The sequence below is a fragment of the Vigna unguiculata genome, chromosome 11 (genome assembly GCF_004118075.2).
Source record: "Vigna unguiculata cultivar IT97K-499-35 chromosome 11, ASM411807v1, whole genome shotgun sequence".
Taxonomy (NCBI): Eukaryota; Viridiplantae; Streptophyta; class Magnoliopsida; order Fabales; family Fabaceae; genus Vigna; species Vigna unguiculata.
Window position 1 is genome coordinate 37933881 of NC_040289.1, and position 13660 is coordinate 37947540.

At 26.2% G+C, this 13660-nt stretch overlaps 2 protein-coding genes across 2 annotated transcripts; one reads left to right on the plus strand and one right to left on the minus strand.

Moving 5' to 3' along the window:
• Positions 1 to 3603: 3603 nt before the first annotated feature.
• LOC114170612 (organ-specific protein S2-like) lies at positions 3604 to 5953 on the plus strand. Its single transcript, XM_028056126.1, has 2 exons — positions 3604 to 3690; positions 4930 to 5953. Exons 1-2 carry the CDS (start codon positions 3646 to 3648, stop codon positions 5674 to 5676), a joined length of 792 nt encoding a protein of 263 aa, XP_027911927.1. The 5' UTR covers positions 3604 to 3645; the 3' UTR covers positions 5677 to 5953.
• Positions 5954 to 11444: 5491 nt separating this feature from the next.
• On the minus strand, positions 11445 to 12781 carry LOC114170611 (BURP domain-containing protein BNM2C-like). Its single transcript, XM_028056125.1, has 2 exons — positions 12598 to 12781; positions 11445 to 12487 (listed from the first exon to the last, which is right to left on the minus strand). Exons 1-2 carry the CDS (start codon positions 12649 to 12651, stop codon positions 11660 to 11662), a joined length of 882 nt encoding a protein of 293 aa, XP_027911926.1. The 5' UTR covers positions 12652 to 12781; the 3' UTR covers positions 11445 to 11659.
• Positions 12782 to 13660: the final 879 nt, after the last annotated feature.

Below are 13660 nucleotides of genomic sequence, written 5' to 3' on the forward strand. Positions count from 1 at the left end.
AAAACCAAAAGAAGTTAAAAGAAAAGAAAAAATAATAATTTTAAAAAGATATTTAAAGAAAAAAATAAAAAATGTACTAAGAACCAAATGAAAATGTGCTTAAAATTGTAAAAGCATCGTTCAACATAGTTTATAGATTTAACTAGGTTATGCATTGTTTGGGTTCTACGTCAGTCGTCCTTGTAATCATGGTTATTCAACATAGTAGGTTATGCATTATTTTATAGGATAAATAAAGTTCAAATAAATTCAAGTTTATATAAATCTAAATAATTATAAAAATAGATATAAAATAACATAATAAAAATTATTTAATTAATGTTTAAATTAATAAGTCGATTTTTTTCTGATTAATTTTTAAAAAGTAAATAAATAAAAAATCATTAACAATTTATATTGTAGTTTATTTTTGAATGAAATATTAAAGAAATTATTAACTTCATCCATATCTACAAATTGCAACATTGTACAAAGTTTTATGTTGTCCAATTTTAATCTAGAAGAGTCTGAAAACATAGGAAGTTCATTAAAATTTTCTAACAATTACTTAATTAAAATATTTAGGTAAAAATTTTAATTTCATTACCTTTCATGGTCCATAACCAGTCTTGGAGACACATTAATGCCCCTACAGTATTTAGAAGTAATTTATTGCCATGTGGGGTAAAAATCTGACCACCATTACTCAATGAAAACTCAGAATGTTTTTTACTAATATATATATATATATATATATATATATATATATATATATATATATATATATGAGGATATTTTTGTGAATTAAAGTTTAGTGGGTATGGATATCCACAGATAAGGATACTATGATATCCATATCCATCCCGTTAACATAAATACAAGTAGCCGCGGATAAGAATTTCTTTTACATCTCTAATCTAGGTTCTGCATTATCGAAAACTCATATAGTTAATAGATTTAACTCGATTATCTCATATCCAATAGTTGATTTTTTCATTTATTTTCTTTATCTCATTATTGAAAAAAAAATTAATGTTTTTAATAGAACATAATATACAGATTACTTGAGTAAATCACCTACGGTAAGTGTGTGAAGACACAATATGTGTTGGGTCTCAGAGATTGTGTCCCGCCTGATAAAGGGTGTTACTGTGGGCCTAACAGTGACCACCACAACTGCTTCTACTGTTTCATAATTTGGTACTTTAAACATATTATAATTTCTGTAGAGTGATATAAACAATATTTTAAAAATATATCATTCAATTTTCTTTTTAAATTATTTAATAGTGTGAATCTTAGTAATATTTTTTATATTAATAAATGTATTAAAGTATGCAAATAATTTGTTTAATGAAGAGTTTATAACAGAAAATTTTTTAAAGGTTTAAATTTAGTTCTTAAAATCCATCTGTATCTAATCAAATACAATTAGTGGTCATTTTAGTAAATTTTATTAACATGCAGCAAGAAAATTTGCATATCTCCATACTTTTCATCGCATTAATAATAAATAACAATTAATAGAAAATATTCTTAGACACAAAAAGTACCCTGTAACACCTAATATACATGTACAGAAAAAATAAAAATAATAAATTATATAATATAATAAATAATAGAAAAAGATTAAAAATAAACATATCGAGATGTATATCTATCATTTTTCAATTAATATATGCATATATTACACTCTCTTCTAATGTGATAGGAGATGAATCTATTGACAAGTTTTCTAATTTTGTAAATATATATATATATATATATATATATATATATATATATATATATATATATATATATATATATATATATATATATATATATATATATATATATATATATATATGAACTTATTTTCTAGCAAAATTTTCTACATAATAAATTGGGTTTAGCTAGCAAATAATAAATAGATTCAACTCAAATACATATGGATCAAATGTACTAAATAAAAAATAAAAAAAACTAATGAGATTTTGATTTGTTAATTCTAAGACCATTTCATAATAGTTTTTTTTTATTGTGATTTTGAAAAGTTGTTTGAATTTGATTGAATTAATGTAGACTTAATTTATGAGACACTTCGAAATATGTAAATTGTTCATGTTAATAATTTATTAATTAGGTGTTTGTTTAAAATATATTAAATTATTGGGAGTGAAAGAAACACATCATTGATCACAAGAACGCATCATGGATTGTCCAATGTGTTTTATTATTGTTGTCGTCGTGATGCTCCTTTTTTCTTTCCTTTTATAGAAAAATATCTTCTTTAATCCGACAGGATCCAATAAATCTTGTCTTATTATTCATTGATGTACTTTTTGTCCCAAAGATAATATATTTAATTCGATGATTTGTTTTATATGTAAATATTATTCGCATCACCTACCATATAATTTTACAGAATAGTTATATCGATTAATAATAATATTTTAATTAATTTATTTTTAATTTATCACTTCAATCATTATTAAATTATTATATTATATGATAAAAAAATTAAAATAAATAATTTAATAGTGATTACAATACTGAATTAAAAATAAATCAAAAAAAATAAATTAAAATATCATTTCCTTCTATATATGATTTATTCCGGTCAGCAGTATCAAAAGAAAATCCTAAGATATAATTGAAAATTAAAGAACAAAAATGGTTTTGAAGCAACCTACGACGTACTATAGTATAATTAAAGGTTTAATGCGTCCCTTTATATTAAAGGGGTGGGTTCAAATCATTTTATATGAGGAGCCTCCAATCATCTTGGATCGTGAAACATATATCTGTTTTTTATGAGTAAATAACATTTATGGTGTGCTTAAAAGTGGATCTAATACTCCATAACATGAGTCTATAAGGTGACATCCTTCCTCTTATTTTGTACATAAAAAAAAAGGCGAAAAAGGGGAGACAAAGTCTAAAATATATTATTACTAATCGTGTTTTAAAAAATAAATAGAATTGAAACCCTTTTATCTTGCATTGTAATTTCATCATTTACATTTATTATAAAATGTTTAATATGAGGAAACTTTTTAGTTTTTTAGGGATCTAAAGTTAGCAAAGATTACTTTTCTTGTTTGGTTGATTTTTTTTTTTTTTAAATTAAGTGGAAAGGGTTCACAAGAGATAAAAACAGTTTATGAAAATATTGCTGTTATCAGCTTGAAAAATTAAGGTTAGGTTGAATAAACGTATTGACAAATACTTGTAAATCTAAGAAAATATGAGATCAAATGAATTAGATTTCTTTCGATATTAAACAATTAGATTATCAAGAAATTAAACGAAAATTTTCATAATGTGATTTATTTATTCTTTTTTCCCACGTGAATACTTATTGTATTAGAGTTAAGTACAAACAAGAAGTTTATAATTAGAGGCACTTTTTTTACCTTTAATTCTAAGAATTGTGTGAGAAATCTTATAACTGAATCCTCTCCAAAGAAGTTATAAGTAAGAAGACAATGAATGATTGTCTTCATTCTGGTGGACCAATTATATGCTCTTTCTCAATAATTTTCTAGCTATTGTTGAGTTTGAGCATTAATTAATTGAAATATGAATATGGCATAATATGACATGGTGGCTATAAATAGCAAGTTGATATCTTCCGACAGTCATAAAAACAACAAACAAAGAGGTTTTCTATAGTATCACACAATGAGGTCTTCTCTTGCTATGTTTTCTCTTCTATTTGCTTTCTTGGTATGTTCACCTTCTTTCACACTTTTTTATTATTCTCTTGCTTTATATTCCACATCCTATTCACCAGTCTAAATCAAAGTGGCTAATCAACAATAAATCATTACTTCATCTTTTTCATACCATTGTTGCATGATTAAAATTTTTTAATTCTTTTATTTTAAATATGTATTATATATAGAGAGATTTATCAGAATCATAGAATAAATATAACTATTCAAAATCATATATTCAAATAATTTGGAGTGAATGAATTAAAACAAGCGTGATAAAATATGAGGAAAATTTGGAATGCCAAAATGATTTGTTTACTGTGTTGAACTATGCAAACGTAGTCCAAGGTTATTTTTAACATATATGTCGTAAAATAGCAATATCTATTTATCTAATGTTTTCGCCATGTTTATAAAGTATAGCTTTATTTTTGTTCTTAAAAACCTGATTTCATACTAATTAGTGACGTAAGTTAATTATATTAAATTTTATTTTCCTCTTAATATTATTTTTAGGGTTAAGTATGTTTTTAGTCCCCGAACTTTGACTCAAAATTGGAATTTGTCCCTATCTGAAACTTCGATACATTTTGATAGTCTCCGAACTTTGACTCTAGCATTTATTCTTGTCTGAAACTTCCATATATTTTGGTCCCTAAACTTTAAAAATGAAAGAATATAGTTCTTTTAACCCAATTATGTTAAGTTTTTTTGACGTGTCAAACACTTTTTATATTAGTATGGGAGTTTTTTACATTGTTTGACACATCCTTGGTTCAATATCTACTGAGAAATATGTTCGACACTTCAAAAAAAAAAAGTTAACGTAACTGAGTTAAAAAGACTATATTGATTCATTTTTAAAGTTTAGGGACCAAAATATATTAAAGTTTTGGACATGCACGAATTTCAATTTTAAGTCAAAGTTCAAAGACTAAAAACATACTTAACCTTTATTTTTAACACATTTCCTTAAAAGAATTACAAAATATAAAAGTGCAATAATTATAAGTTAAACATTAATTAAAAGTGCTGTTAAATAAAGTGCATTTCAAAAGTTATCTGCATTTGAGAGAAAAAGGGTGTGTGTTTTTATTGTTTATGAATGAGAGAAGATAAAGTATAAGAAAAATGTACAAGTCATGATCGAATTATATAAATTATATTGTGATTCGATATATTGAGTTGGGGATTTACACAACTTTTTGACAACTTTTTTTCTCTCTAATGGATAATTTGTGTGGAGAAGTTAAGTGGCACCATAGAAGCAAGGAAAGATCCTGAGGAGTATTGGAAAGAGATAATGAAAGACCAACAAATGCCAGAAGGACTTCAAGGCCTTCTTCCATTCCAATCTGAAAACAATCCCAAGACTCAAGAGCAACTTGTTAAAGATTCCAAGCATGAATGTGAAGACCCTCTTGATACAAATGTTGTTTCACAATATGGTGATTTTGAACTCAAATTAAGTGCTAAGAAGGATAATATTGAACCCAGACCAAGTGCTAGTAATTATGGTGATTTTGAACTCAAGTTAAGTGCTAGCAAGAAGGGTGATATTGAACCAAGACCAAGTGCTACTAACTATGGTGATTTTGAACTCAAGTTAAATGCTGGCAAGAAGGATGATATTGAACCAAGACCAAGTGCTACTAACTATGGTGATTTTGAACTCAAGTTAAGTGCTAGCAAGAAGGATGATATTGAACCAAGACCAAGTGCTACTAACTATGGTGATTTTGAACTCAAGTTAAGTGCTGGCAAGAAGGATGATATTGAACCAAGACCAAGTGCTACTAACTATGGTGATTTTGAACTCAAGTTAAGTGCTAGCAAGAAGGATGATATTGAACCAAGACCAAGTGCTACTAACTATGGTGATTTTGAACTCAAGTCAAGAGCTAGCAAGAAGGATGATATTGAACCAAAACCAAGTGCTACTAAGTATGGTGAATTTGAACCACGACCAAGTGCTACAAAGTATGACGATTTTTAACCAAGACAACGTACCAAAAAGTATAATGATTTTGAACTAAGACCAAATATTTCCAAGTATGATAATTAGCTCCTAAAATAAGAAAGTCGATTGAAAAATATCGCACTCTTATCTTTGTATCAAAAGATAAGGTTGTAGAAAAATGATTCCATGTTGCTTGTTTAGAGTAAAAATATATTTTAAATTTGTAATAAAAAAAATTATGTTTATCGTTGTGTCGGTGTAGATGTTCAACTTTATTTATTTTATTTCAATAATATTATTATTTTTAATTAAATTTCAAGTTTATTATAAATTTTGGTATTTTTAATTTAATTTTTGTGATTAATTAATTATTCAAAAAAGTTATATTCTTTAATTAAGTCACTATTTTTTTCTCTTAGATTGATAATGTGACTTTCACTTTCACTTGTTCAAAAATGTGAGATTATAATTATTGTGAATAATGTAAATCAACCGGAAACTTTTATTGATTAATTGAAATATGTTGAATAATAAGACGTTGTTTGTAATTCCTCGACTATTACATAAATAATTGTTATTTGATTGAAATTTATAATTATTATTTTTTAATAAGATTTTTTTAAGAACATTAATCATAACATAATTATATATATATATATATATAATACCTTTGCATAATATATCACAAAAACATTAGAGATGACAATGTGGGATGAGCCATGCGAACAAGATGGTCTGTAGCCCCGCAAGAAAAAGTGTGGATGGATTGAGTATTTTTATGCTTAGAATTTAAGTATGATAGAGTATATAATGAAGCATATGTTTTGAATGTATTGTATTGAAATTTTTTTCTAAAAAGGATTCATGAAACATGTTTTGTTATGGTGTTAGAAATTATTATTATTGTTGGAAGTCTCACATCGACTAGAGTTAAAGTCAATTCACAATATATAAATGCATGCAAATTTTATCTTATAAGCCAGTTTTGTGGGATTGAGTTAGGCTTAAAGCTCATTTCTTAAAATGGATTCAGAGTCATGTCTTTAAGCCTCTATCATAGCAAAATTTATTGTTTGTTAGGTGTATTATTTCATTCGTTATCGTGTCGCTATCAAACCACCTATTAATATATATCTCAACACAAGGAAAGTTTGTTGGAAGTCTCACATCGAAGAGAGCTAAGGCTAATTCATAACATATAAGTGCGTGCAAACTTTATCTTATAAATTTTTCAGGGTTGAGTTAAACTTAAGGTTCACATTTTAACAATTATTGTGATTATTGTGATTATTGTGATACTTGTGGTTAAGAAATATTTTTGCCTAAAAAAATGGGTCAATATAAAAGGGACTCATATTTGATGAAAATATCATTAGTGTTCGAATAACGAGTTGGAAAGAAAAAATATTTTACAATTAAAATGAGAATAAGTAAGCAACAACTATGGATTCTTGACCCTTTAGGTTTAACATCTTTTAATGTGTTTACATTTTTTAATTATTGGTTGGGTTGGGATTTGTTTCTCTAATGTGTGCATATGAAAAACTCCTTAACTTATGGTATGTCCATCTAAGCTAAGTGTGTGAATAATTGTCATTCACTTTTTTGGTTGGTATATATTTATTGGTCACGTCCTTATTTCTTTGAAGAGTGAATCTACCACCTTGAGTTTTTAAATTTGAGTTTGAATATAAGATTATGCTCCTTACAAGTTTTGATCTTAGTTGACTTCATATATTATTGAAAAGATTTAGGTTTCCTCGACACAAGCTACTATTCTTGACATCGATAATAGTAGCATTATTCAACCTATTACCAATCTTGTGTTCATGACGAAGGTAACAAATACATTAAAGTTGATTTTCACCATATTCTTGAAGTCCAAAATGCATGTCTCATTAGTCTTTCTTGTGTATCCATTTGTTTTTCATATTATTAATATATTTATTAGAACTTTATCCTAATATTACCATATTTTTTGGTTGAATGGTAAATTAAAAAGGTTAAAAGGTGATTTAATAAAAAGAAAATTCAAGTTATATTTAGTCAATTGACAAGTTATGTTTAATGAATTGAAATGTCTAAAAGAAATTTAACAATAAATATAATATAAATGAATCAAAACTAAATAAATCATAATATTGCATACGCTTTTTTAATTAATTGATAAAAGTTGTATGGATAGGAATTAATTGCCAGTATTAAACTCATTTTCATATATTTTAATGTAATTTTCACATTTCTTTTTATTTAAATATTTCAAATATTTTTCAAAATGTTTTTTTAAGTTTCGTAGAATATACTGATAAGTAGCATACTAGTGAGGAGTCAATTGTACTGTTAGTGAAAATTTATACGAGGACTAACGTATTTTTTTTCTTTAAATAATGTAATTATATTATTTTAATAAAGATGTATGAATTTTGATAGAAAGTTTAGTATTTTTATGGAGAATTTTTTAAAGTTTTGAGTTATAAGAACTTAAATTTGATCTTATCATTATGATATATGATAATAAACTCCATAATTTATCACTTATTTTCACATCTTTGTTATAATTCTTTAAATTGAATATTAGAATATCTTCTATTTTCTCCCTCTTATTTTCTCACCAATTGATACTAAAGCTTCGAGTGATATTTCTTTTTGACTTTCAATTTTTATTTTGGACTTATGCATATATAAGTCCTAAAGTTTACTTCTCGATTTAATGGATATCATAAATATTTTATTAACGAGTTTCACATATAAAAAGGAAAAGAGAAATTCGAGAAGAGAAAAAATAAATAAAAGAAGGACTAGAGGTATTAAGATAAATTGAAAAATCTTTGTTGAGTATTGAACAAATTGAAAGAAAAAGTAGTGAAGAAAACAAAATTAAAGAGAAAGAGGTGAGAGAAAAAAAAATTAAAAAAATGATTTAAAAGAAAAAGATTAAAGTGAGTGAGTTCTTTGAAAAAGAAAATGAAGAAAAATAGTTTAGAGAAAAAGAAATTAAAGAAAAAGTATAGAAGAATAAAGAGCATAAAAACTCTCACATTTGATTTTCTTTTTAAATTCTTTATTTCAATATTATTTATATATTTACTAATCCTCTAAATTAACTTTAAGATTTTTTTCTGTAAGCGAATATTTTTCGCTATTTCTCCTTGAAATTCATAGCTTTCTCAATAAAAAATAATAGTCTCACCCTAGAAAACATCATAATCCACTTCAGATACATCTCAACCAAATTTGTTAAAAATAACAACATTTTAAATTTATTATATAAATATATATATAATAATAATTTACTTTAATAATTATCAACTTTGAACTAATTTTCCAATTATTAATTATTGATTATTAGTTTAAGTTTCAACTAATTTTTAACAAACATAAGTTAAAAGTTTTTAAGAGAAATGTAAAACAATAGATTCATAAATATAATACAACAAATTTATCGAAATAGAATATCATGAGAAAAAGGGTACGTGATCATAAGTCTATCGAAACCACTGTTATATATGTAATTCACCGTCATCTTTCTAGCTAAAGTTGCCTAGTTTGCGTTGTTTATTCTTTTGTCAACGTTTATACTTAAGATTTGACAATTAAAAAATATAAAAACAGTGAAGAGTAAAGCTAGCTTTTGTTATATTGCCACTTAAATAAAAAAAGTTACAATTGTTTAAGGACGCATCACTAAAAAAAATTCTCCAACAACAATTAACAATATAGTTTTAAAATTATTATTTATTTAACTATAGTTATAACTTTAAAGTTTCAACAATGATTCTTTAAAATGATTATTAGGAAATTGTTGATAAACTAAAATTAGTTGATATAGTCTATATGGTAAAAAATTGTACGTCCTAAAAAGAAAAATATTAAATATTAAAAATTCGAAATTAACTTTCATAAATTAAAATTAGCTTACACATTTCAATTGTTCCTCTATTTTTCTCTCATTATGAAAAATTATGGATAATCTTATCCAAATATCGTGTTATATGAATAAAGTGACTAATTGAAAGTATCATACTAACTTATACTTAGATTATGTTAATTATCATCGTATATTTTTGTGATTTGAGTGATAGAGGATCATTAACTTCCAATTCTTTACTTGTAGTTTAGTGTACAACCAGAAGGTGCTTAGTGGAATTCACATAGTCTAAAATTGCTACACACTCATTTTTGAAGCTTTGGGTCTGTTGTTTTAATATGTTAATCTATACCGTGATGCTATCCATTAAAAAATTAATTAAATATTTTTTATTTATATTTTCTGTTTTTATATATGTATCAAGATTAACATGAAAGATTATAATATAATAATATTTTGAACTCAAATATAAAGGTTTAATCATCGAGACCTAAAACAAGAAATAGATGTCAAATATTTTTTTATTAAAGGATACGGAGCAACTCAAATCCTTTATTTATATATATATATATATATATATATATATATATATATATATATATATATATATATATATATATATATATATATATATACGTTACTGATAAGAAAACAATTAGTAATCAGAATATTTAAATTTTGGTAAATTTTGCATCCAAGTTAAAAGTCTGAAACTTTTTCTAAAAGGCTGTATTGCTCAAATCATCGGCTTTTTTTATTTTAGGGTTTTTTTGATAAAAAATTATAAAATGAGATTCATTGATTTTTTTTTAAATTGGGTCAAGTCGTTATCGGGAAGGACGATTTCTGGGATGAAGTAATCCTCCCCAAGCCGGTTTCGCATTTTCTTTTTTTGAAAGTAATGTCGTTGCATCAAATAACGACTTCTATTTAATAGAAAAGTGAAAAGTGAAGCCGTCCTATAATATGACGACTTCACTTTTCATTTTTTTTTTAAACTTTTCAGTTTTTCAGTTTTAATTATTATTTTTTTTATTTTAATTTTTAAATATTTCATATTTTTTTCTCTTTTTTAATTTAACGATTTTGTTTATTTTTTATTTTTCAGTTTTGATTAATTTTTTTATAATTTTTCAGTTTTTGTTATTTGTCTTTTTTTTAACTTATCAGTTATTAATATTTTTTGATTTTTTTTTCAAATTTTGTTAGATATAAAAATTATATTGATTGTATTTGTAGTTATTTTTATTCCTACAATAAATTAACTTAATAAAATAGATTAGATAATATAAAATTACATAATAACAATTTTCTCAAAGTCATGAACATGAAGATGATGATCATGATTAACCACACCAAGAATAATCACCAACACGACCAACCAGACTCATAAAACGACCTCTATGTGGAACTGGAAGACATAGATAATTTTCTACTAACTTAATTGTTGTATTTTAATTATTAATCAATGTTAAAATATATTAATGATGTTTATTTCTATTCTATTAATTTTTTTACTAATTATTCTTCTAAATCCTAAAAAATAATCAAAATTCATTTATTAAAAAAAATGAAAAAGTGAAGTCGTCGTATGTGAGGACGACTTCACTTTTTCCTTTCAAACAAACCGTTTCTCCGCATGACACATCACCTTTTTTAAAGTTAAAATTAAGAAACCGGTAAGGGAGATGACGACATTACCTCTAATGTTGTCATCCTCCCTGACGACTTGACCTATTTTTGCAAAAAATAAAATTAACAAACCTATTTATACAAATTCGAGTTCCAATAGACCCTAAACTACAAAAAAGCCTCAAATCGTCCGATCAATCATGGAGTCACAATTCCACGAGACAATTGGTAGAAATTACTAAATAATTATTAATAGATGACATAATTCTAATTTATATAAAATAATTATAATTTTTTTCTCTTATTTTCATCAAAAAGGACTATATAACTCGGTATATTATAGATTATTAAGTATTTTTTCATGACTTATTACACTCTTGTAGTTGTACATGCCTGGTCTCTTGTTCATAAGAAGTAGACAACTTACACATACCCATAACAAGTTTTGTATTAACTATTAGCTCCAGACAAAGCATTTATTGTAGGAATCAAACATAACGTAAGCACAACACAATCACATCACATGGTTGCAAGACCGTGATGTTGAGGTTTGGGAACAACGAAGATGAGATTATCTGCTGGGAAAAAGTGGCACACAGAAGTGGTTCCTGGTTGAACCTTGAGAACTTGAAATGAAACATGAGAATGACCCCAATGGGAGGTATCCATGTGACAAACAACCATAGCTTCCACCCTATCCCCGTTTTCACCACCAAGTGCCACCTTATACATCTTGTTCTCACTTTCTTGGCTGTGACAGTAGAAAACAGCATAAGGGTAAGGCATGTTGTGGCATGCCACCATCTTCGAAGCTGGGATTTCTACTATCTTTTCCAAAGTATAGTTTTGGAAAGTGACGCTGGATTTGGTTTGGTGAGAGGTGGTGAAAACTTGAAGTTCGTGTGTGAAGCCCAGAATGGTTTGAGCAAAGTCAAGCATGGATTCTAAAGAGGTGGCGCAGAACTTTACCTCTCCTTCGATGGGTTTGGTTTCACATTCCCTGAGGGTGTCTTCCATGGCTTTGGCTTGGGGAGAGTTTGGAGAAAAAGAGAAGACTTTGAGGAGGTTTGGGAGTTGGTTCAATGAGAAAGGGAGTGACTCGGCTTCTTCTCTTGGCCATAACTTTGGGGAGGTTGCAGGGTCCCTCTTTGGAAAATAAACCGCCATTGTTTTTCCAACCTTCAAATCTTTGAAGGTGAGAAACACCATTACAGAAGGGTCCAAGTGATCCATGTGGGTATGAACATGTGCATGTTCTGTGTGCACTGTTTCATGATTTTCGTCAGAGATTGCTTCCATGATTTTGTTTTCTGTTCCACTTCCAACCAATTCCCTGGCTCTACAACACTGCAAAAGTTCAACAAAGAACACTGGTTATTAGCGGAAGAATAATTAGCAGTGGAAATTGGAATGAAAGAAGATCTCAAGAAGGAAAATATTGGCGTCGAATTATGTACTGCGATTATCAGTAGATGAAGAAAGATGATCCATGGTTTATACTTTTCACCCATGTTTCTGCTTGCATGCACTCAGCACTGTCTTCAACTATGTTTTGAAGAACAAAACCAACCACCATGGTGGCTCCAAATAGATCCTCGTAAAGAATTGCACCCGGACCAATCATATCACATTCGATAAATGTTTTCATTAAGTCATTTTCTCCATACTTTTCATAGCATTAATAATAAATAACAATTAATAAAAAAATATTCATAGATACAAAAAGTACCCTATAACACCTAATTAACATCATTTTATTCTTTTTGAACCAAATTATTATCTATAATAAAATTATAAAATATTTATATTTATTTTTATAATAATAATAATAATTTTATTACTTTTTCTATTATATAAAAAAGCCAACAACACGCTAGTATATATTAAAATGAATTTGTTCATAAAAATGTCATTTATTTTTATAATTTAGTACGGTGATAATGGAATTTTGTGATAAGGGAATTTTTATTGTCTATTACAGCATTAACAATAGTTGCATAAATACTTTTTTATTTTATTTTGTAATCTTACAATATAATATAAATTTAAGTAGTATTTATTTTAATATTAAGATGACTAATGAAAATATGTCTAACTTATTTTTGTAGGTTCTGATTGATTCATACACTACTGTTGTTTATATACAAACAAAATAAGCAGTATCACGATATAAACATTTTGGTTAAACACAAAGTAAGTTAATTAATATAAATAATCATCTGTAAAGATGATCTTGACGAATAGATACATAAATGATCAATATTAAATCAAAAAGTGATATGATTTATACTCTACAAGTCGTATCATTATTAATTAATGATATATTTTGTCCTTGTTGTGAAATCACACCTACTACCATTTCCTATAATAGTAGGAACAATTATTGAGCAATTAACAATATAATTTTTACTTATTAATTAAATTAAAAATTTGGTTAATTAAGAGTAATTAATGTTATTAATTGAGTATTTGGATAAAAGATTTTAGGTCCGTGACTCATAACCTGTATGTTATCTTTGT